Raw genomic sequence first — 24,502 nt, forward strand, 5'->3', positions numbered from 1 at the left:
GGGAAAAAACCCTTCAAATATTACATGGGATTAATAAAGCTACCCAAATTTTGGACAACATGGCTGTTACTAAGAAACTGTTCTTCTGCTTATTAAACACTGCTGATACTGCCCAGCATGAGAAACATGATTCCTCCATAAACAGGAAGGGACGACCATCTGTGGAGCAGTCAACGTAGAAGGGTCAGATGTGTGACATATTGGGGGAAAAGAGATAACACGCAGAGTGAATCAGATGTCACACAGGGATGAGATAAACCTCGAGGAACATTAGCATGTAACTGTATATGAAACATGCGTTGACTTACTGATAGTTTTGCTGTTTTGGCCTTCTCTGGGACACACTAAAAGACTAGGTCCTTTATTCATGACTCCCTTCCAAGTAAAGAGTGTCCTGCTGGATCTTCCAAGTAGCTGAAGTCTTTTAGCTGCCAAAACCACTATGATGCCACGTCGAAATACATGGTTCATACATTTAGAAGACTTAGGACTTTTCTTGGACCCACTATTCTTCTGCACTTCACTATTCGACAATGCTTGTACTAGATTCCGTATTTCGCTCTGAACATCTACATAAATGTTTATCTGGTCTTGAAGGAAATTTCTCTGTGTGGCCAAAGTGCAAGCTCTGCTGTACAATGGGTACAATGCTCCAGCCATGAGCGCGCAGGCTGCAAGAAGACATTTATGGTCCTTATCTGTGTCAATCAGAAGATTCTTTATGTGCACATTCTCCAGCGCCATCTGATCTTTGGTTTTCTCATAAATGGAAATCTTATCTTTGGATTTTTCCGCTATTCTTTGATATTTCTGCATAATAAAAACACAAGTTATCACTTTAAATATGATAATACGAGACCATTACTTACTGGTACCAGATCTAATATTGGCTGCCCTGAATTCAGAAAATCACATCCCATCATTTTCTGTAAATGCATCACTTTGAACTTACATTTTAGGTGCGATTGGCAGTCACCTATGTAGGAACCCCAGAACCTAAAACAGGATAGTCATCACAGACCTATCCACAGGAGCAGGCTGGGAGGTTTAAAAGGGGTTCTCCAAGAATAGAAAAACATAAATGCAAGAAATGTCACAATAATTACATTCCTAAATACCTTTAAACACAAGTATTTGTTTCTAGAAAGGTAGTCACTACAGTACGTTACAATGGCCGTCGTCTTGTTATTCTGACAGACATCTCTCCTGGTATAATAGGTCAGGTGCTGGTGAGTATGTGCAGTAGGAAGCTCTGCCCCTCCTTCCGTGTGTAAAAGATCCCAGGGGATACTCTCATCTAATATTGCTATCCACCCCGTCTTTCTGATCTAATGCGGGAGAAACGAAGTGTGTGAAGAATAAAAGAACCTCGTACAGAATGCTGTCCCCACTGTCTTTATGATTTAATACTGGAGATAATAGGGGTGCTGAGGTAAGATAAGGCTGCTCACACTGCTGACCACCCTTTCCTTATGATGTAATACTCGAGATACAAGTTGTTGAGGGGAAAAAGGCTGATCACACTGTGGTTCATCAGGTCTTTTGGATCTAATTCTGGAAATACCAGTGTTGCTGAGGAAAAATGAGACTGCTCCCAATGCTGTCCACCCAGTCTTTCTGATCTAATAATGGAGATACTAGGTGAACTGAGGAAGAAGAGCCTGCTCACACTGCTGTACACCCTGTCTTTCGGATCAAATACTGGAGATATCAGTGATGCTGAACAAAAAACGACTGCTCACATTGTTGTCCACCCTTTTTCTTTTTGTATTACTACTGGAATTTCCAGGGGTGCTGAGGTAAGAAGAGGATGCTCATGGAGATAACAGGAACACTGCGATAAGAACAGGCCGCACACATTGCTGTTCAACCGGTATTTTTTATCTAATCCTTTAAATACAAAGAGTGCTGTGGTAAGAAGTGGCTGCTCACACTGCTGTATACTCTGCATTTCTGATCTAATAGTACAGATAACATGAATGCTGAGATGAGAAGAGGCTGGTAACCATGCTGTTTTACCCCATCTTTTTGAGCTAATACTGGATAAACAACAGATGCTGGGGTAAGAAGAGGCTGCTCATACTGCTGTCCACTCTATCTTTCAGATCTAGTACTGGAGATACCTATTATCCCAAGTATTAAACAGCAACACATACTGCTATCCATTCTATCTATCTGATCTAATACTGGATATATCAGTGGTGCTGAGGTAATAAGAGACTGCTCACACTGCTGTCCACCATGTCTTTCTGATCTAAATACTGTAGATACCAAAGTTCCAAAGGTATGAAACAGCAACTCACAATGCTGTCCACCCTGTCTTTCTGGATGCTATGCACCTTTTGTGCCCAAAAGATAGCTCAACAATACATGGTGTAGATTATCTCCATCTCCTAGTCACAATAGTGGAGCCTCTTACTTCATATACCCAAGAGCACCTGACTAATTAACATTCTAGTACAAGTTTTGGAAAGTGTAACAAAGCAGTGGCCATTTTAACATATTATAGTAATTAACTGCCTCAACAAAATAAATGTGATTTGCTAATTGAAAGTACGTACTAATTTTTTAATAGTGAAATGTTTATTTATATTTATTTCAGTTTCTGGAGAACCCCTTTAAGGTCCAGGTCTGCAGAATCTTAGGAAAATTCATAAACCCTTTTCTGGTTATATAAGATCCCCACAAGGAACTATTTGTTCCTCACAGTTGATTTTTCAAGAAAGACACTTATGTATGATCTAGGGGTTTTAAACACTGGAACCAATTGCAATTAAGAGGATAGTGTAGTCTGGTCTCGATTCTTTGATAAGGGGCTATTCATCACTTTCTATTAGGGTCTGTAGGATGTCTGACTATAACTAAACATATCATTTTGCTTTTAAGCAAGAACTGAACATGGAAACGAGCCACAATTATTAAAATAAGGCAATGTAGATCATGTAATAATTTTTTTCTTTACCTGCGCTTTGGCGGTGATCTCCCCAAGTTGAACGGAGTAATGTTGTTCTAAATCTCTAGTCTTTTTTTGCCAGGCACTTTGTTGTTCTCTCATCTGCTGAGCGAGTCGGTCAAGTGAGTCCTCATGTTTCTTCTGCAGATCCTTCAAGACATCAGCCTTGTTCTTGCAAGCATATTCCAAATGGAAAACCTAAAAGGGAATTTTGTTTACTTACCGTAAATTCCTTTTCTTCTAGCTCCTATTGGGAGACCCAGACAATTGGGTGTATAGCTTCTGCCTCTGGAGGCCACACAAAGTAATTACACTTTAAAAGTGTAACCCCTCCCCTCTGCTATACACCCTCCCGTGCATCACGGGCCCCTCAGTTTTGGTGCCAAAGCAGGAAGGAGGAAACTTATAAATTGGTCTAAGGTAAATTCAATCCGAAGGATGTTCGGAGAACTGAACCATTAACCAAAAGAACAATTGAACATGAACAACATGTGTACACAAAAGAACAACAGCCCGAAGGGAACAGGGGCGGGTGCTGGGTCTCCCAATAGGAGCTAGAAGAAAAGGAATTTACGGTAAGTAAACAAAATTCCCTTCTTCTTTGTCGCTCCATTGGGAGACCCAGACAATTGGGATGTCCAAAAGCAATCCCTGGGTGGGTAACAGAATACCTCGATAAAAAGAGCCGGAAACCGGCCCCCTCTTACAGGTGGGCAATTGCCGCCTGAAGGACTCGCCTACCTAGGCTAGCCTCCGCCGAAGCATAGGCATGCACCTGATAGTGTTTTGTGAAGGTGTGCAGACTCGACCAGGTAGCCGCCTGACACACCTGCTGAGCTGTAGCCTGGTGCCGCAAAGCCCAGGACGCGCCTACGGCCCTGGTAGAATGGGCTTTTAGCCCTGAAGGAATCTGAAGCCCCGATGAACGGTAGGCTTCAAGAATCGGTTCCTTGATCCACCTAGCCAAGGTTGACTTGGAAGCCTGAGACCCCTTACGCTGGCCAGCGACAAGGACAAAGAGCGCATCCGAACAGCGCAGGGGCGCCGTGCGAGAAATGTAGATTCTGAGTGCTCTCACGAGGTCTAACAAGTGCAAATCCTTTTCACATTGGTGAACTGGATGAGGGCAAAAAGAAGGCAAGGAGATATCCTGATTGAGATGAAAAGGGGATACCACCTTGGGGAGAAATTCCGGGACCGGACGCAGGACCACCTTATCCTGGTGAAAGACCAGGAAGGGGACTTTGCATGACAGCGCTGCTAGCTCTGACACACTCCTAAGTGAAGTGACTGCCACTAGGAAGGCCACTTTCTGTGAAAGGCGAGATAGAGAGATCTCCCGCATCGGCTCGAAAGGTGGCTTCTGCAGAGCCGTCAGCACCTTGTTAAGATCCCAGGGTTCTAGCGGACGCTTGTAAGGTGGGACTATGTGGCAAACTCCCTGCAGAAACGTGCGGACCTGCGAGAGTCTGGCTAGACGCTTTTGAAAAAACACTGAAAGCGCCGAAACTTGTCCCTTGAGAGAGGCGAGAGACAAACCCTTGTCCAATCCTGATTGAAGAAAGGAAAGAAAAGTGGGCAATGCAAACGGCCAGGGAACAAAACCCCTATCCGAGCACCAGGCTAAGAAGATCTTCCAAGTCCTGTGGTAGATCTTGGCGGACGTTGATTTCCTGGCCTGTCTCATGGTGGCAATGACATCTTGAGATAACCCTGATGACGCTAGGAGCCAAGACTCAATGGCCACACAGTCAGGTTGAGGGCCGCAGAATTCAGATGGAAAAATGGCCCTTGAGACAGCAAGTCTGGTCGGTCTGGGAGTGCCCACGGTTGCCCCACCGTGATGTGCCACAGATCCGGGTACCACGACCTCCTCGGCCAGTCTGGAGTGACGAGGATGGCGCGGCTGCAGTCGGACCTGATCTTGCGTAACACTCTGGGCAGTAGTGCCAGAGGGGGAAATACATAGGGTAGTCGAAACTGTGACCAGTCCTGAACTAACGCATCTGCCGCCAGCGCCCTGTGATCCTGAGACCGTGCCATGAATGCCGGGACTTTGTTGTTGTGCCGAGACGCCATGAGATCGACGTCCGGCGTTCCCCAGCGGCAACAGATCTCTTGAAACACGTCCGGGTGAAGAGACCATTCCCCTGCGTCCATGCCCTGGCGACTGAGAAAGTCTGCTTCCCAGTTTTCTACGCCCGGGATGTGAACTGCGGAGATGGTGGAGGCTGTGGCTTCCGCCCACAGCAGAATCCGCCGAACTTCTTGGAATGCTTGACGACTGCGTGTGCCGCCCTGGTGGTTGATGTACGCGACCGCCGTGGCGTTGTCTGATTGTATTCGGATCTGTCTGCCCTCCAGCCACCGCTGGAACGCCTGTAGGGCTAGATACACTGCCCTCTGTTGAGGTTTGTTTTGTTTAGACTGGGGTAAGGACGAGTCCTTTCCCTTGGATTGTTTAATAATTTCGTCCAATTGCTCGCCAAACAAACGGTCGCCAAAAAATGGCAAACCGGTTAAGAATTTCTTGGAGGCAGAGTCTGCCTTCCATTCACGTAGCCACATGGCTCTGCGGACTGCCACCGAATTGGCGGATGCTACCGCTGAACGGCTCACCGAGTCCAGGACGGCGTTCATGGCGTAGGACGAAAAAGCCGACGCCTGAGAAGTCAGAGACACAACCTGCGGAGTAGCGGTGCGTGTGACCGCAGTAATCTCAGACAGACAAGCTGAGATAGCTTGGAGCGCCCACACTGCCGCGAATGCCGGAGCAAAAGATGCTCCTATGGCTTCATAGATGGATTTCATCATGAGCTCTATCTGCCTGTCAGTGGCATCCTTGAGCGATGAGCCATCTGCCACTGAAACCACAGATCTGGCCGCCAGCCTAGAGACTGGAGGATCCACTTTTGGACACTGAGCCCAACCCTTCACTACTTCCGGGGGGAAGGGATAACGTGTGTCATTAAGGCGCTTAGTAAAACGCTTGTCCGGGTATGCTCTGTGCTTCTGGACAGCATCCCTGAAATTAGAGTGATCAAAAAAGGCACTCCGTGTACGTTTGGGAAACCGAAACTGGTGTTTCTCCTGCTGTGAAGCCGCCTCCTCTACAGTTGGAGTTGGAGGAGAAATTTCTAGCACCTGGTTGATGGACGCTATAAGGTAATTTACTTTGGCGTCCCCTTCAGGTGTATCTAGATTGAGAGCACCGTCAGGGTCTGAGCCCTGAGCTGCGCCTTCCTCTTCATCCTCTAGAGAGTCCTCATGCTGAGACCCTGAGCAGCGTGATGAAGTGGAGGAAGGTCCCCAGCGAGCCCGCTTCACCGGTCTGGGACTGCGGTCCGAGTCGGAGTCCTCACCGTGGGACCTATGTGTCACCTCAGGAGCAGATTGCTGCACCAACTGAGGGGGACCTGGGGACGAAGAACGTACAGTGCCCTGCATCTGTGTTGTTGGTCTGGACTGCAAGGCTTCTAGTATCTTAGCAGACCATTTGTCCATAGACTGAGCCATGGACTGTGAAAGCGACTCAGACAGTTTGTCAGCCAAAACTGCAAACTCTGTCCCTGTCACCTGGACAGTGGGAACCGGTGTCTCTACCTGAGCCGGGGGTCCCACCAGTGCCTGAGGCTCCGGCTGAGTGAGTGTCACAGGGGCCGAGCATTGCACACAATGAGGGTAGGTGGAACCTGCAGGTAGCACAGCCGCACATGAGGTACAGGTTGCAAAATAAGCCTGTGCCTTGGTACCCTTGCTCTTTGCGGACGACATGTTGTTGTCCTCCAAGAGATAAGAAGGGAATTTTGTTTACTTACCGTAAATTCCTTTTCTTCTAGCTCCAATTGGGAGACCCAGACAGTGGGTGTATAGCTACTGCCTCTGGAGGCCGCACAAAGAACTACACTTAAAAGTGTAAGGCCCCTCCCCTTCTGGCTATACACCCTCCCGTAGGAGTACGGATTCCTCAGTTTTAGTACCAAAGCAAGAAGGAGGAAAGCCAATAACAGTTTCAAAAACAAATTCAATCCGATAACTAGATCGGAGAACTTAAGAAACAACGTGAACAACATGTGCACCCGAAAAAAACGAAACCCTAAAAACAAATAGGGCGGGTGCTGGGTCTCCCAATTGGAGCTAGAAGAAAAGGAATTTACGGTAAGTAAACAAAATTCCCTTCTTCTTTTTCGCTCCTAATTGGGAGACCCAGACAGTGGGACGTCCAAAAGCAGTCCCTGGGTGGGTAAAAAGATACCACATGAACGGGCTGTCATACAGCCTCTTCCTACAGGTGGGCCACCGCCGCCTGAAGGACCCGTCTACCTAGGCTGGCGTCTGCCGAAGCGTAGGTATGCACTTGATAGTGTTTGGTAAACGTGTGCAGACTCGACCAGGTAGCCGCCTGGCACACTTGCTGAGCCGTAGCCTGATGCCTCAACGCCCAGGACGCACCAACGGCTCTGGTAGAATGGGCCTTCAGTCCAGATGGAATCTGAAGCCCAGCAGAACGGTATGTGTGAAGAATTGGTTCCTTGATCCACCGCGCCAGGGTGGATTTGGAAGCTTGCGATCCCTTATGCTGACCAGCGACTAGGACAAAGAGCGCATCCGAACGGCGTAGAGGCGCCGTGCGAGAAATGTAAATCCTGAGTGCTCTCACCATGTCCAACAGATGTAAACCCTTTTCAAATTGGTGAACTGGATGCGGACACAAAGATGGCAAAGTGATATCCTGATTGAGATGAAAGGAAGAAACCACCTTGGGAGAAAACTCTGGAATTGGACGCAGTACTACCTTGTCTTGGTGAAACACCAGGAAGGGAGATTTGCAAGATAACGCCGCCAGCTCGGACACTCTTCGAAGAGATGTGACCGCTACAAGAAAAACTACCTTTTGTGAAAGCCGAGAAAGGGGAACCTCTTTCAAGGGCTCGAAAGGCGGCTTTTGAAGAGCAAGGAGAACCTTGTTCAGATCCCAGGGTTCCAATGGCCGTCTGTAAGGAGGAACGATATGACAAACTCCTTGGAGAAACGTGCGTACTTTAGAAAGCTGTGCCAAGCGCTTCTGAAAGAATACGGATAACGCGGAGACTTGACCCTTAAGCGAGCTAAGGGACAAACCTTTTTCCAACCCAGACTGCAGGAAGGAAAGAAAAATTGGCAATGCAAATGGCCAGGGAGAAAACCCTTGAGCCAAGCACCAGGCTAAGAATATCTTCCACGTTCTGTGATAGATCTTAGCTGAGGATGGTTTTCTAGCCTGTCTCATTGTGGCAACAACTCCCTGAGATAAACCTGAGGCCGCTAGGATCCAGGACTCAATGGCCACACAGTCAGGTTCAGGGCCGCAGAATTCTGATGGAAAAACGGCCCTTGAGACAACAGATCTGGACGGTCTGGTAGTGCCCACGGCTGGCCTACCGTGAGATGCCACAGATCCGGGTACCACGACCTTCTTGGCCAATTTGGAGCGACGAGTATGGCTCGCTGGCAGTCGGACTTGATTTTCCGGAGAACTCTGGGTAACAATGCTAGAGGTGGGAACACATAGGGGAGTCGGAATTGCGACCAATCCTGAACCAATGCGTCTGCCGCCAGCGCTCGGTGATCGTGAGACCGTGCCATGAAAACTGGGACCTTGTTGTTGTGCCGTGACGCCATCAGATCGACGTCCGGCGACCCCCAGCGGCAACAGATCTGTTGAAACACGTCCGGGTGAAGGGACCATTCTCCTGCGTCCATGCCCTGGCGACTGAGAAAGTCCGCTTCCCAGTTTTCCACGCCTGGGATGTGAACTGCAGATATGGTGGACGCTCTGCTTTCCACCCACGTCAAAATCCGCTGGACTTCTTGAAAAGCTTGGCGACTGCGTGTTCCCCCTTGGTGGTTGATGTACGCCACCGCTGTGGAGTTGTCCGACTGAATCCGAATCTGCTTGCCTTCCAGCCATTGTTGGAAGGCTCGCAGAGCAAGATAGATTGCTCTGATTTCCAGAACATTGATCTGCAAGGTGGACTCTTCCTGAGTCCACGTCCCCTGAGCCCTGTGGTGGAGAAACACCGCTCCCCACCCTGATAGGCTCGCATCTGTCGTGACCACTGCCCAGGACGGGGGAAGGAACGACTTTCCCTGTGACAATGAGTTGGGGAGAAGCCACCAACGTAGAGAGTCCTTGGCAGTCTGAGAGAGGGAGACCGTCCTGTCGAGGGACGTCGACCTCCCATCCCATTGGCGCAGAATGTCCCATTGGAGAGGGCGCAGATGAAACTGCGCGAACGGGACTGCCTCCATTGCTGCTACCATCTTTCCTAGGAAATGCATGAGGCGCCTCAGTGAGTGCGACTGGCTCTGAAGGAGAGATTGCACTCCAGTCCGTAGCGAGCACTGCTTGTCCAGTGGAAGCCTCACTATCGCTGATAGAGTATGAAACTCCATGCCAAGATAAGTCAGAGATTGGGTCGGGGTTAGATGAGACTTTGGAAAGTTGATAATCCACCCGAAAGTCTGGAGAGTGTCTAGCGCCACCTCCAGACTGTGTTGGCATGCTTCTTGAGAGGATGCCTTTATAAGCAGGTCGTCTAGATACGGGATGACCGAGTGACCCTGCGAGTGCAGAACAGCTACTACTGCTGCCATGACTTTGGTGAAGACCCGGGGGGCTGTTGCCAGACCGAAGGGTAACGCCACGAACTGTAGGTGCTCGTCGTGTATGACGAAACGTAGGAAACGCTGATGCTCTGGTGCAATCGGCACGTGGAGATACGCATCTTTGATGTCTATTGATGCTAGAAAATCTCCCTGAGACATTGAGGCTATGACGGAGCGTAGGGATTCCATCCGGAACCTCCTGACTTTTACGTGTCTGTTGAGCAACTTCAGATCCAGGACGGGACGATACGATCCGTCCTTTTTTGGGACCACAAACAGATTGGAGTAAAAACCGTGACCCTGTTCCTGAAGAGGGACGGAGGTCACCACTCCTTCCGCCTTTAGAGCGGCCACCGCCTGCCACAGAGCATCGGCTCGGTCTGGTGGTGGAGAAGTTCGGAAGAAACGAGTTGGCGGACGAGAACTGAACTCTATCCTGTACCCGTGAGATAGAATATCTCTCACCCAACGGTCTTTGACGCTTGCTAGCCAAATGTCGCCAAAGTGGGACAGCCTCCCACCGACCGCGGGCGTGGGTATCGGAGACCGCAAGTCAGGAGGACGTCGTTTTGGCAACGGTTCCTCCGGCTGGTCTTTTTGGGCGTGACTGAGACCTCCAAGGATTTGAACGTCTCTGGTCCTTTTGAGTCTTTTTTGACGAGGCGAATTGGGACCTGCCCTGTCCTCGAAAGGACCGATAACCAGACTGACCCCTCCTCTGTTGGGGCTTGTTTTGTCTGTGTTGCGGTAAGGAAGAGTCCTTACCCTTGGAGTGTTTGATGATTTCATCCAAACGCTCTCCAAACAATCGGTCACGAGAAAAAGGCAAATTGGTTAAGCACTTCTTGGAATGAGAATCTGCTTTCCAATGTCTCAACCACAGAGCCCTACGCAAAACAACTGAGTTGGCTGACGCCACTGCCGTGCGGCTTGTAGCGTCCAGAACAGCATTAATCGCGTACGACGCGAATGCCGCCATTTGCGAGGTCAATGGTGCTACCTGCGGGGCAAATGCACGTGTGACTGAGTCGACTCGCGCAAGCCCGGCCGTGATAGCTTGGAGTGCCCATACGGCCGCAAAAGAAGGCGCTAATGACGCTCCAATCGCTTCATAGATGGATTTCAGCCAGAGCTCCATCTGCCTGTCAGTGGCATCTTTAAGTGCCGCTCCATCTTCAACAGCAACCAAGGATCTAGCTGCAAGCCTGGAAATTGGAGGATCCACTTTTGGACACTGGGTCCAACCCTTGACCACTTCAGAGGGAAAAGGGTAGCGTGTATCTTTAAGTCGTTTAGGAAAACGCCTTTCAGGATAAGCGTGGGGTTTCTGGATTGCGTCTCTGAAGTCAGCGTGGTCCAGAAAAGTGCTTAATGTACGCTTAGGGTATCTGAAATGGATTCTCTCGTGCTGCGAAGCTGACTCCTCTACAGGAGGAGCTGGTGGGGAAATATTCAACATCTTATTGATGTTAAATATAAGATCATTAACTATGGCGTCACCATCTGGTGTATCTAGATTGAGAGCGGTCCCAGGATCAGAATCCTGATCAGTTACGTCCGCCTCATCACCCATAGATTCATCCCGCTGGGATCCAGACCATTGAGATGAATGTGAAGGCCCGTCATAACGAGCCCGCTTAGGCTGCCCGGGGCCATCGTCCGAGTCAGAGTCTTCACCCTGAGGTGTAGATGCCCGTCCCGGAGCTAGGAGCTGAGGGGGACCAGGGGGCAATGATTGCACAGTGTCCGTGGTCTGAAGTACAGGCCTAGCTCGCAATGTGTCAAGAATTTGTGACATAGTGAGAGACATTCTGTCAGCAAAAGCTGCAAACTCAGTTCCTGTCACCTGGACAGCATTCACAGGTGGTACACCCTGGGACACGTCCAGCAGAGGTCCCGACTGTGCAAGCGCCGCAGGGGCCGAGCACTGCACACAATGGGGGTCCGTGGAGCCTGCCGATAGAAAAGTCCCACATGCGGTGCAGGAAGCATATAATGTCTGTGCTTTGGCACCCTTGCGTTTTACGGGCGACATGCTGCTGGCTCTCTGCATGTGAGAGAGTCTATAGCCAAAAGGGCGACCAGCGCTATGCAGTACAAAGTATTTGTAGCAACAAAATACTAAGAATACTACGAGCACAAGAGGGGGTGAGCCCTGAGGGCTGCTTACCGCCCGCTGAACAGCGGGTAAGAGGCTGCAGAATGCCTTGTCTGGGTCTCCCCGGCTCCCCTCTGCAGCGCAGCGTGCTGGCAAGAATGGCTGCCGGCTTGTGTGGAGAGGGGCGGTCCGTGGGAGTTCCCAAACAAAAGTGCGGGAACAGTGTCCCCTCTGTGCTGACTGTGAGGGCTGGAGTATGTAAAAACGACTCCAGCCCTCAGCGCTGATGCACTGGCCAGCGTCCCGCCCCTCTCCTGACTGGCAGGTCTGGGGGCGGGAACGAACGAAGCAGGCCGCAAAAGCCGGGGACTCGAGTTATCAGCGCGGCCGCCGTAAAAGCGCGGGCCGCGCTGAAGTCCCCGGCGCACTACAAGTGCCAGCCGCGCCGCTATTCCAGCGGCCGGCGCGACCGAGATCCTAGACGTGGGCAGCGTCCCGCCCCTCTCCTGACTGGCAGGTCCGGGGGCGGGAACGAACGGAAACAGGCCGCAAAAAGCCGGGGACTGTAGTTATCAGCGCGGCCGCCGTAAAAGCGCAGGCCGCGCTGAAGTCCCCGGCGCACTACAAGTGCCAGCCGTGCCGCAGCCCCAGCGGCCGGCGCGGCCGATCCCATAAGTGTGCCTGCTTCAGCTAAGCTGAATGAGGCCATGGCACAGGCGCCGCAGCGCTGACGTCCCCCGGCGCACTACAACACCCAGCATGCTGCGGTGTGAGCGCCAAATGCACGGGGACCCAGAGTACCTTAAGGAAGCAGGGCCATGTCCCTGACGTACTCCGCTCCATCCAGCATCTTCTCCAGGGGCTGTAGATGGAGCCCGGTCTCAGTGCCTGGAGACCGGTAAATCCCACTTCACCCAGAGCCCTGTAAAAAGGGATGGGGAAGGAATCAGCATGTGGGCTCCTGCCGCCGTACCCGCAATGGGTACCTCAACCTTACAAACACCTCCGACATAAGTGGGGTGAGAAGGGAGCATGCTGGGGACACTGTATGTGTCCTCTTTTCTTCCATCCGACATAGTCAGCAGCTGCTGCTGACTAAAAACAATGGAGCTATGCGTGCGTGTCTGACCTCCTTGCGCACAAAGCTAAAACTGAGGAATCCGTACTCCTACGGGAGGGTGTATAGCCAGAAGGGGAGGGGCCTTACACTTTTAAGTGTAGTTCTTTGTGCGGCCTCCAGAGGCAGTAGCTATACACCCACTGTCTGGGTCTCCCAATTAGGAGCGAAAAAGAAATAAGGGATCACCGTGAAAACTGAGGGATATATATAGCCCCAAGTTAACAGTACAGCCGAACCAGCAAATGTATACACAAAAGATATATATATATACAGTTCGGCACTCTGGGGTGTCCAGCACCGGCAGACCGGTGTGACTTACCAACCGCTCTGTGTGGCCACCAGATTCCCTGCCCCGGGACTCCCTCAGCTGCAGCCAGAAGTTCTCCACCGCAGAATGTGCTGAAAAAATGGCTGACGGCGTTCTCAGAGGAGGAGGGAGGCGTGGGCGTAGTCACAAAAGTGCGGGAATCTGGTGCCCCAGCGTGAGTAGTGAGGGGGGCGGAGGACAGCTCAGTGTACTCCAGCCCTCACTGTCGGCGTCATACCGACCGTCCCGCCCTTTTCCCTGACTGGCAGGCATGGGGGCGGGAGAATACTATACTAGGCCGCAAAAGCCGGGGACTAAAGTTAAAACCGCGGCCGGCCGGCAGTGCACGGTCGGCGCGGTAGTCCCGGACCCATACCCACGCCGCAGTCGCTGCAGCGTCTGGGCCCAAGGTGCTTTATGCGCCGTCCCAACGGGGACACAGAGTACCTGTGGATGCAGGGCCATGTCCCTGACGATACTCCGTCTCCTGTCCGGCAGATTCCCCCAGGGGCTGCGGAGGGAGACCGGTCCCAGTGTCTGGATGACCGGATAGGATCCCACTTCCCCAGAGCCCCTAAGGGATGGGGAAGGAAAGCGGCATGTGGCTCCAGCCTGTGTACCCGCAATGGGTACCTCAACCTTAACAACACCGCCGACCTGAGTGCACGGTCGGCGCGGTAGTCCCGGACCCATACCCACGCCGCAGTCGCTGCAGCGTCTGGGCCCAAGGTGCTTTATGCGCCGTCCCAACGGGGACACAGAGTACCTGTGGATGCAGGGCCATGTCCCTGACGATACTCCGTCTCCTGTCCGGCAGATTCCCCCAGGGGCTGCGGAGGGAGACCGGTCCCAGTGTCTGGATGACCGGATAGGATCCCACTTCCCCAGAGCCCCTAAGGGATGGGGAAGGAAAGCGGCATGTGGCTCCAGCCTGTGTACCCGCAATGGGTACCTCAACCTTAACAACACCGCCGACCTGAGTGGGGTGAGAAGGGAGCATGCCGGGGGCCCCATAGGGGCCCTCTTTTCTTCCATCCGATAAAGTCAGCAGCTGCTGCTGACTAAAACGTGGAGCTTGCGTGAATGTGTGCCTCCTTCAACACAAAGCAAAAAACTGAGGGGCCCGTATTGCACGGGAGGGTGTATAGCAGAGGGGAGGGGTTACACTTTTAAAGTGTAATTACTTTGTGTGGCCTCCAGAGGCAGAAGCTATACACCCAATTGTCTGGGTCTCCCAATGGAGCGACAAAGAAAAGAGAAGTATTGGAGCACATATTGCTGACATACGAGTCAAAATATGATGTCTGGGTGTGTACAAGATGTAGCTATACAGAATACATTCTAACATTATATGAATGAAAAAGACAGACACAAATAACTATACCTTGTTATTGGCTTGGTGGACATCAGCAATAAGAGCATCAACATTCTCCTGCAAAATAACACATAGTTCTGGCCAAGAGAAGTTACCCTCCAGGCTTTCTGGTTCTTTTAGGAGCACACAACCTGCCACCAGATGCTGGTATAAACCATGAAGAAAAGATAACTTCTCCTGAAAAGAAAGAAAACAAAAATAATAAAATGTGATATATCTAATATAAAAAGCTGAGTGTGTGTGTGTGTGTGTGTGTGTGTCTGTGTGTGTGTTTTGTGTACTGTATGTCCGCTAAAGGAATTCGCACCGTCGCATTTACAATCACAACATTTTGCACAGACGCCCCATATGACTCAGGGAACGTCATAGACTATGTTTTGATGGTAAAATTTAACCCTGAGCTTTACAGTTACTCTCCAAAAAACCTGCCTGCATTAAAATCAATGGAGCTGCGAGCTATAGGCTATTAATAGCAGCTGTGAGTGGTTGCTATAGGAACAAAATAAATTGTTAGTATAAGAAGCTTATGTGTGAGGTAATAAGATGTTGGTGGGGAGACGGATAGAGAGAGACAGAAAGAGATAGACAGAGACAGAGTAAGAATCAGACAGGGAAAGAGACAAAGAGACAGAGACAGACGGAAAGAGACAGAGAGAGAGATACAGACAGTCAAAGAGACAGATAAAGAAAGGCACAGACAGACAGGGAAAGAGACAGGGAAAGAGACAGAGAGACAGAAAAAGAAACAGATAGTCATAAAAAGAGACAGGGAAAAAGACAGAGACGGGGAAAAAGACAAAGACAGGGAAAAAGACAAAAACAGGGAAAGAGACAAAATCAGGGAAAGACAAAAACAAGAAAAGAGACAGAGACAGACACGGAAAGAGACAGAAGTGGAAAGAGACAGACAGAGAGACAGACAGAGAGACAGACAACAGAGACAGACAGAGACACACAGAGACAAACACACAGAGACAAACACACAGAGACAGACACACAGAGACAGACACACAGAGACAGACACACAGAGACAGACACACAGAGACAGACACACAGAGACAGACACACAGAGACAGACACACAGAGACAGACACACAGAGACAGAGACTGGGAGAGAGACAGAGAGATAGTTCCTATCCTGGGCAACGCCCGGGTACTACAGCTATATATTGACCTCCAGGTATGGCGCTACTCCTCCTCTCTGAGCTCTTTGTCCTCTGCTGGTCTCTTGTGATATTAACAATGCTACTCGACTGCTGAAGCTTTAGCGGGCATTGATTGGCTGCAGCCTTCACGGTTACATGGTTTATTCTGCTCAGACAGGTCTGTGAAGGCTGCAGCCATTCAGCATTCACTTATTGGCTACAGTAGTCAAAATACATTGTTTCTGACAAGAGATAAGCAAGGGGCACATGGCTGACAGTGAAGGTCCGAGAAACAATTATAGATTTTTGCAGCTTGGGGCTGTTAAAGTGTAACCGTTATTTTCATTTTTATTTCATAAATCAATAGTACGCATGAGAATAAGAAACTTTGTAATATATCTTATCAGACAAATCTGCTCCTTTATCTGCCAAAATTGAGTCATTATCAAAATTCTCAATTCTGAGGTAAAATCTGTGTTCAGTGAAGACTTTCCCATTACTGAGATAGGAGATGGCAGTTAGTGCTGATGAGATTATATGTAGATAGAAGAGGGAGGAAAGGACGGAGATCCGCCTCTAGCCCCTCCCTCTTCTAGATGGAAACTTTGATGTAAGCGCTCAGCATAGAGCACAGAATAAATGTGAACTGATCCGAAATGTTCTGTACCACAAAATCGCCACCAATACAGTCAACTCAACCCCCCAAACAATAAGTCCTCAGGTTTTTCATCTGTTAACGGTAATATAGATAGCTTCCAAGTTACTAGTAGCACAAAGGCTCTGGAAAAACGCACCCCCAAAAATGAAATCCAGCAAAATCTGCACTCCCAAACCCAAAAGCTCCCCCCCTCCCTTCTAAGCGTCACAATGTGTCTAAACCACAAATAACGTCCACGTTTTTGGCATTATTGTAGTGAGGAAACCCGGCTTAATTTACAGGGTGCAGGTTTCCAGAAGCACAAGCTGGGCACAATCATCAAGTATTACAATGTACTGGCCACTACAAGGGATTATTTGCAATTTTTAATTCTGCAACATTCCCTCTGTTTGAGTCCATGGGTGTTTTCCAAAGACAAAATCGTCACTATACCGATAGACGAATTCCCAAAGGGGCGTAATTTCCAAAATGTGGTCACTTAAGGAAGTTTCTGCTATTCCAGCACTTAGGGGCTCTGCAAATAGAGTCCGCAAACTATCTTAAGCTGGGTTTACACACTGCAACATCGCAAACGACATCGCTGTAACGTCACCGGTTTTGTGACGTTACAGCGACCTCCCCAGCGACATTGCAGTGTGTGAAACCTATCAGCGACCTGGCCCCTGCTGTGAAGTTGTGATCGTTACAAATCGTTCAGGACCATTCCTAGGTCCTTTGTTTCCCGCTGTGCAGCATGCATCGCTAACAAGTTTCAGTGTGTAAAGGGGACTTTACAGCGACTCCGCGGCTCTGTCTGTGTAGCGTCCTGATTAGCGGTCACCGGTGAAGGATTCACCGGTGACCACTAATCTCCCGAGTGACTGAAGTGTCCCCCCCTCTCTCATACTCACCGATCCCCGATCACCGGCGCTGCACGGCGTTCACTCTGCTCCAGCGGCTTTTCCTTTTTTGAAAAAGCCGGCCGCTCATTAAACAATCTCGTATTCCCTGCTTTTCCCCGCCTACCGGCAAATATGATTGGTTGCAGTGAGACACGCCCACACGCTGAGTGACAGCTGTGTCACTGCACCCAATCACAGCAGCCGGTGGGCGTGTCTATACTGTGCAGTAAAATAAATAAATAAATAATTAAAAAATCCGGCGTGAGGTCCCCCCCAATTTTAATACCAGCCAGATAAAGCCATACGGCTAAAGGCTGGTATTCTCAGGATGGGGAGCTCCACGTTATGGGGAGCCCCCCAGCCTAACAATATCAGCCAGCAGCCGCCCAGAATTGCCGCATACATTAGATGCGACAGTTCTGGGACTGTACCCGGCTCTTCCCGATTTGCCCTGGTGCCTTGGCAAATCGGGGTAATAAGGAGTTATTGGCAGCCCATAGCTGCCAATAAGTCCTAGATTAATCATGTCAGGCGTCTATGAGACACCCTCCATGATTAATCTGTAAATTACAGTTAAAAAACACACACCCGAAAAATCCTTTATTAGAAATAAAAAACACTAACAAATTCCCTCATTACCAATTTATTACCCACAACAAAGCCCTCCTTGTCCGGCGTAATCCACGGTCCTCCAGCGTCGCATCCAGCTCTGCTGCATGCAGGTGACAGGAGCAGCAGAAGACACAGCCGCTCCTATCACCTCCACGCAGCTAATGAAGAGAGCCGTGTGATCGGCTGAGCTGTCACTGAGGTTACCTGGATCCAGCGGTGGATGCAGCGGTGGCCGCGGGTAACCTCAGTGACAGCTAAGCTGATCGCGCTACTCACCGCCGCTCCGGTCAGCTCCACGCAGCAAATGAGGTGAGTAGCGCGATCAGCTGAGCTGTCACTGAGGTTACCCGCGGCCACCGCTGGATCCACCGCTGGATCCAGGTAACCTCAGTGACAGCTCAGCCGATCACACGGCTCTCTTCATTAGCTGCGTGCAGGTGACAGGAGCGGCTGTGTCTTCTGCTGCTCCTGTCACCTGCATGCAGCAGAGCTGGATGCGACGCTGGAGGACCGTGGATTACGCCGGACAAGGAGGGCTTTGTTGTGGGTAATAAATTGGTAATGAGGGAATGTGTTTGTGTTTTTAATTTCTAATAAAGGATTTTTTCGGGTGTGTGTGTGTTTATTTACTGTCACTTACAGATTAATCATGGAAGTAATCTTGGGGAGACGCCTGACATGATTAATCTAGGACTTATTGGCAGCTATTGGCTGCCAATAACTCCTTATTACCCCGATTTGCCAACGCACCAGGGCAAATCGGGAAGAGCCGGGTACAGTCCCAGAACTGTCGCATCTAATGTATGCGGCAATTCTGGGCGGCTGCTGACTGATATTGTTAGGCTGGGGGGCTCCCCATAACGTGGGGCTCCCCATCCTGAGAATACCAGCCTGCAGCCGTATGGCTTTATCTGGCTGGTATTAAAATAGGGGGAACCGCACGCCGGATTTTTTAATTATTTATTTATTTTACTGCACAGTATAGACACGCCCACCGGCTGCTGTGATTGGGTGCAGTGACACAGCTGTCACTCAGCGTGTGGGCGTGTCTCACTGCAACCAATCACATTTGCCGGTGGGCGGGGAAAGCAGGGAATACGAGATTGTTTAATGAGCGGCCGGCTTTTTCAAAAAAGGAAAAGCCGCCGAAGCAGTGTGAACGCCGTGCAGCGCCGGTGATCGGGGATCGGTGAGTATGAGAGAGGGGGGAAAATCACCAGCAAATGAGGTGAGTAACGCGATCAGCTGAACTGTCACTGAGGTTACCCGCGGCCACCGCTGCATCCACCGCTGGATCCAGGTAACCTCAGTGACAGCTCAGCCGATCACACGGCTCTCTTAATTAGCTGCGTGCAGGTGACAGGAGCGGCTGTGTCTTCTGCTGCTCCTGTCACCTGCATGCAGCAGAGCTGGATGCGACGCTGGAGGACCGTGGATTACGCCGGACAAGGAGGGCTTTGTTGTGGGTAATAAATTGATAATGAGGGAATTTGTTAGTGTTTTTTATTTCTAATAAAGGATTTTTCGGGTGTGTGTTTTTTAACTGTAATTTACAGATTAATCATGGAAGGTATCTCGGGGTGACGCCTGACATGATTAATCTTGGACTTATTGGCAGCTATGGGCTGCCAATAACTCCTTATTACCCCGATTTGCCAACGCACCAGGGCAAATCGGGAAGAGCCGGGTACAGTCCCAGATCTGTCGCATCTAATGTATGCGGCAATTCTGGGCGTCTGCTGGCTGATATTGTTAGGCTGGGGGGCTCCCCATAACGTGGGGCTCCCCATCCTGAGAATACCAGCCTGCAGCCGTATGGCTTTATCTGGCTGGTATTAAAATAGGGGGGGACCGCACGCCGGATTTTTTAATTATTTATTTATTTACACGGCACACAGAGCCGCGCGGCATTAAATGAAGTCGGGTGAAGTTCACCTGCTTTTTTGACACGTCCCCAACGACCAGCTAGTCGCTCTGCAGGTCCAGATCGCTGTTAGGTCGTTGGCCAGGTCTGCCTGTTTGACAGCTCACCAGAGACTTTGTAGCGATCCCGGCTAGGTTGAGATCACAGGTTGGATCGCTAGAAAGTCTCAGTGTGTAAACCCAGCTTTAGGAAAATCTGTGCTCCAAAAATCAAATGGCTCTCCTCCCCTCCGGATCCCTGTGGTGCAGCTAAACAGTACTGTACAGTCACATGAGAGGTATTGCCACGTTCAGGAGAATTGTAGAACACATTATGGGGCCTTTTTTCCCTATTTCCCTTGTTAAAACTTAAAATCTGGGGTTAAAACAACATTTTAGGGCTAAAAATATAATTATTTTTCCTTCACTGCCCAATAGTAAAACATTTAGTGACACACAAGTAGTGTCAATATGCCCACGGCATCCCCAGATAAATTCAATGAGGGCTGCATTTTGTAAAATGGGGTTATTGTGGGAGATTTCTGCTGTTCTGACACCTCAGGGGTTCTACCAATGTGACATAGCACCCACAGACCATCAGATATAGCAAAAAATATATTACATGTGGAAAAAGGTGATTATGCACTTGAAAAGGCAATGGCTCTGATTCATCAAAATGTTTAAGCCAGAATATTTTTGTAAAACACTTTAAAAAGTTAAACAAAAATGGTGCAAAGTTCCACAAAGCGTTTGCGAAATTTGGTGTTTTTATCAAAATACACGGAGCTTTTATTGAATCTGGCTATACCCGCCTATCAAATTTATCAAAAGTGGCGGTGTTCCTTACGTCAGAGATGTTACTTTAGTCTGTGATTAGAGTAACATTTCTGCCGAAACGCACGTAAGTGCACACCACTAATAAGGTGAGTCCAATACATTAAGAAGAGTGCACCTCTTCATGTATCTGTCACATCTTATTCCTATATGCTCCCCAGTAAGACTAGCATACAAAATATTGGCGTAAATCAATCTTAATGAATCGAGGTTCATGGGCCTCAGTTATTCAAACTGGTCTATGTTGCTCATAGCAATCAGTGTCAGATTTCATTTTTTTCTTTTAAACACCTCTGGTAAAATGAAAGCTGTGCTGTGATTGGTTGATGTGGGCAACAACAAGAGTAAGGGGTACTTTGCACACTACGACATCGCAAGCCGATGCTGCGATGCCGAGCGCGATAGTCCCCGCCCCTGTCGCAGCTGCGATATCATTGTGATAGCTGCCGTAGCGAATATTATCGCTACGGATTCTTGACACGCACTCACCTGTCGTGCGACGTCGCTCTGGCCGGCGAACCGCCTCCTTATTAAGGGGGCGGGTCGTGCGGCGTCACTGCAACGTCACACGGCAGGCGGCCAATAGGAGCGGAGGGGCGGAGATGAGCGGGATGTAAACATCCCGCCCACCTCCTTTCTTCCGCATTGCAGCCGGGACGCAGGTAAGGTGGTGTTCCTCGCTCCTGTGACTTCACACACAGCCATGTGTGCTGCCGCAGGAGCGAAAAACAACATCGGACCGTCGCGTCAGCGTAATTATGGAATTCGCCGACTCTACACCGATGATACGATTACGACGATTTTGCGCTCGTTAATCGTATCATCTAGGATTTACACACTACAATGTCGAGAACGACGCAGGAAGTGCGTCACTTTCGACATGACCCCTGCGATGTCGTAGTGTGCAAAGCACCCCTTAGAGTGGGCCCAGACTGGCGATTTTATTAAATATAAGTCAACGACAAAGCTGCTCATAAATGATAATGCACCTGATAGGTCACAGCTTTCTATCAAACTTCCAGGCGGGGACATCCGGACATGAAGAGCAGGATCCCACAACCCCACGCGGCCACTCTCACCGTGAAACAGCGACATCTCACACTTTCCGCTAATCCATCGTTGCTGCGTACTTTACTAAGCAGTCACTGAGCAATTACCGTATTTTTCGGACCATAAGACGCACTTTTTTCCCCCCAAATATTGGGGGAAAGTGGGGGGTGCGTCTTATGGTCTGACTATAAGGCTGCGGGGAATGAGGGTGCCGCGGTGCAGCGGGTCATCGGCGGCATGAGCAGGCTGTAACAGCCTGCCGTGACCACGTGGGCCCGCTCATTACATATGCACACCCATCCTCCCGCCCATCATCTCTCAGCGAAACCGGCGCTGACAGGTGGGCGGGGTGATAGGCGTGGGGGGGGGGGGGTGCGTGCATAATTAGCAGCCGGCCGCGATCACCCCTGGCAACTACAGCCTGGAGTGATCATGTGCGGCTGTATTCACTGCCCCCCGTGCATCATTATCAGCGCGGGGTGCAGTGAATCAGTGTACTCACCCGTCATCGTGTGTGGAGCCGCCCCCCTGCAGCATCGCGTCTTCCTGTCTGTGCCGGCGGTCAGCTGATCTGGACACTAGCGGCGCGCACCGCGATGACGTCATCGCTGTGCGCGCCACTAGTATCCACCAGAATCGATCAGCTTACCGCCGGCACAGACAGGAAGACGCGATGCTGCAGACACCGGTGACGGCTCCACACAGCGGCGCTGCAGCTGAGACAGAGATCGGTGCTTCAGGGAGTGAGGAAGGGTAAGTATAAACGTTTATTTTTTTTTTCCTGTGCCACAGGATACACGCCATTTACCAGGATGGGGGCATTTCATGAGCAGGATGGATGGGGGCATTTCATGAGCAGGATGAATGGGGGCATTTCATGAGCAGGATGGATGGGGGCATATCTTGAGCAGGATGGATGGGGGCATTTCATGAGCAGGATGGATGGGGGCATTTCATGAGCAGGATGGATGGGGGCATTTCATGAGCAGGATGGATGGGGGCATTTCATGAGCAGGATGGATGGGGGCATTTCATGAGCAGGATGGATGGGGGCATATCTTGAGCAGGATGGATGGGGGCATTTCATGAGCAGGATGGATGGGGGCATATCTTGAGCAGGATGGATGGGGGCATTTCATGAGCAGGATGGATGGGGGCATTTCATGAGCAGGATGGATGGGGGCATTTCATGAGCAGGATGGATGGGGGCATTTCATGAGCAGGATGGATGGGGGCATTTCATGAGCAGGATGGATGGGGGCATTTCATGAGCAGGATGGATGGGGGCATTTCATGAGCAGGCTGGATGGGGACATTTCATGAGCAGGATGGATGGGGGCATATCATGAGCAGGATGGATGGGGGTATATCATGAGCAGGATGGATGGGGGGTATATTATTAGCAGGATGGGGGTATATGAGCAGGATCATATACAAGGCAGGAGGATCCTTATCAGAATGGGGTACCTTAGTAGAGAATTTGGGGACATTACCCCCATAACAGTGTCAGCAGCAGATCCTCGCCCCATAACAGTGTGTCATGACCATATTTTTTGGTTAAAATTTTATTTTCCTATTTTTCTCCTCTAAAACCAGGGTGCGTCTTATGGTCAGGTGCGTCTTATAGTCCGAAAAATACGGTACCTAATTTCAGTGGTTACCAATCAGTAATTAGTAAAGTATTCGTCAGCACTAGGTTAGTGGAAAGTGCAAAATCACGCTCTTTCACTACGAGAGTGGCCGTGGAGGCTAGTGTGATCCCTCTCTGAATCCCAAGATCTCAAAGGTAGAAAGTTGTTCTCTTTTGGTGGAATTCGTTACACTTGTAAGAGATTTTTTTTACACTAATTTATATTTAATAAAATCAGCAGACTTTGGCTGCCTACGCTTTAAATAAAAGTATTAGACCAGTGATTCTCTTTGAATATGTACTCAGTCACCCGGCACCCCCGCCGGACAGCCATTCCTGGTAAAGCCTTGGCCTGAAACTACTCAGTTGTGGAGCTATAGTGAGGAGATATTGCACATCCGCCCCCTATTGATTTGAATAGGGGGCAGAACTGTGGTACCAAGTTGTGGCCACTATGCAGTTCAGGGTATAGGGACTCGCAAGACATAGCGTAATTTGGCCAAAATATTAACTAATACCTCATATGTATTTTATGTACATTTTGTGCACACATCATATTTTTATACAGGCAGGCTCATTAATGTAGGACTTGCAAACTAGGGTTTCCATTCCTGTGTGGTGCACGTATGTAGTACTGGGCATCAATAGGCTGTAAACCAGACACTGTGCACCTACATGTATGAACAGCACCCCATACAAGCCATTTGTGTGCAATTTTAATACTAAGCAATCACCCCTCCATGGAGTGGCAGTGTGTGAGTGGTTGCTCCATCAGTGTTTGCACCTGTTGTCTCCATCTTTATTAAGGGGTTTTGCTGCATCCTGTGGGTGCATTAGATTCTTTGGCCTGGGCAGGTGAATTGACATGAATTATGCAGTTGAGGGAGCTATGCTCTGCTGCCCTGAAACAGAGTAGCTCAAGATGGCAGTAGCGGCGTGGGTACAGCTGATTGGAGGGGGTGCTGATTATCTATCCCAAGGATACATCATCAATGTTAAAGTCTCAGACAGACCCTTTAACAAAAGGTAATGATGGACATATGGGTATGTTAACTTTCCAGTAGCATTTATAAAGAATATTTGATACCTCTGCATCCTTCTGAAAAGTTTGGGTGATTTTCTGGATTTCATGTTCCAACTCCAAGACTCTCAGCTTTTCCTGCTCCCGGATGTCTTTCGCCTTCACGATCTCTGTCTGAAGCTGGGCTATGTGAGACTCTTTTTCCGCACAAGCAGCACTCAGGCTCTGTAACTCCTTCTTCGACCCCAGCTGTTCCGACCTAATGTTC

At 49.7% G+C, this 24,502-nt stretch overlaps 1 protein-coding gene across 4 annotated transcripts in view; it reads right to left on the reverse strand.

Moving 5' to 3' along the window:
* Positions 1-24,502, reverse strand: part of CCDC171 (coiled-coil domain containing 171) — a 222,477-nt gene that overhangs the window by 67,372 nt on the left and 130,603 nt on the right. For all 4 annotated transcript variants that reach the window (XM_075316539.1, XM_075316545.1, XM_075316534.1 and 1 more), the window contains exons 13-16: positions 24,301-24,501; positions 14,511-14,678; positions 2,963-3,151; positions 309-810 (exon numbers count right to left, since the gene is read on the reverse strand). In XM_075316539.1, the coding sequence (XP_075172654.1) occupies positions 309-810; positions 2,963-3,151; positions 14,511-14,678; positions 24,301-24,501 (1,060 nt within the window). The remainder of the gene's footprint in view (positions 1-308; positions 811-2,962; positions 3,152-14,510; positions 14,679-24,300; position 24,502) is intronic.

This window comes from Anomaloglossus baeobatrachus, chromosome 1, assembly GCF_048569485.1.
Source record: "Anomaloglossus baeobatrachus isolate aAnoBae1 chromosome 1, aAnoBae1.hap1, whole genome shotgun sequence".
Taxonomy (NCBI): domain Eukaryota; kingdom Metazoa; phylum Chordata; class Amphibia; order Anura; family Aromobatidae; genus Anomaloglossus; species Anomaloglossus baeobatrachus.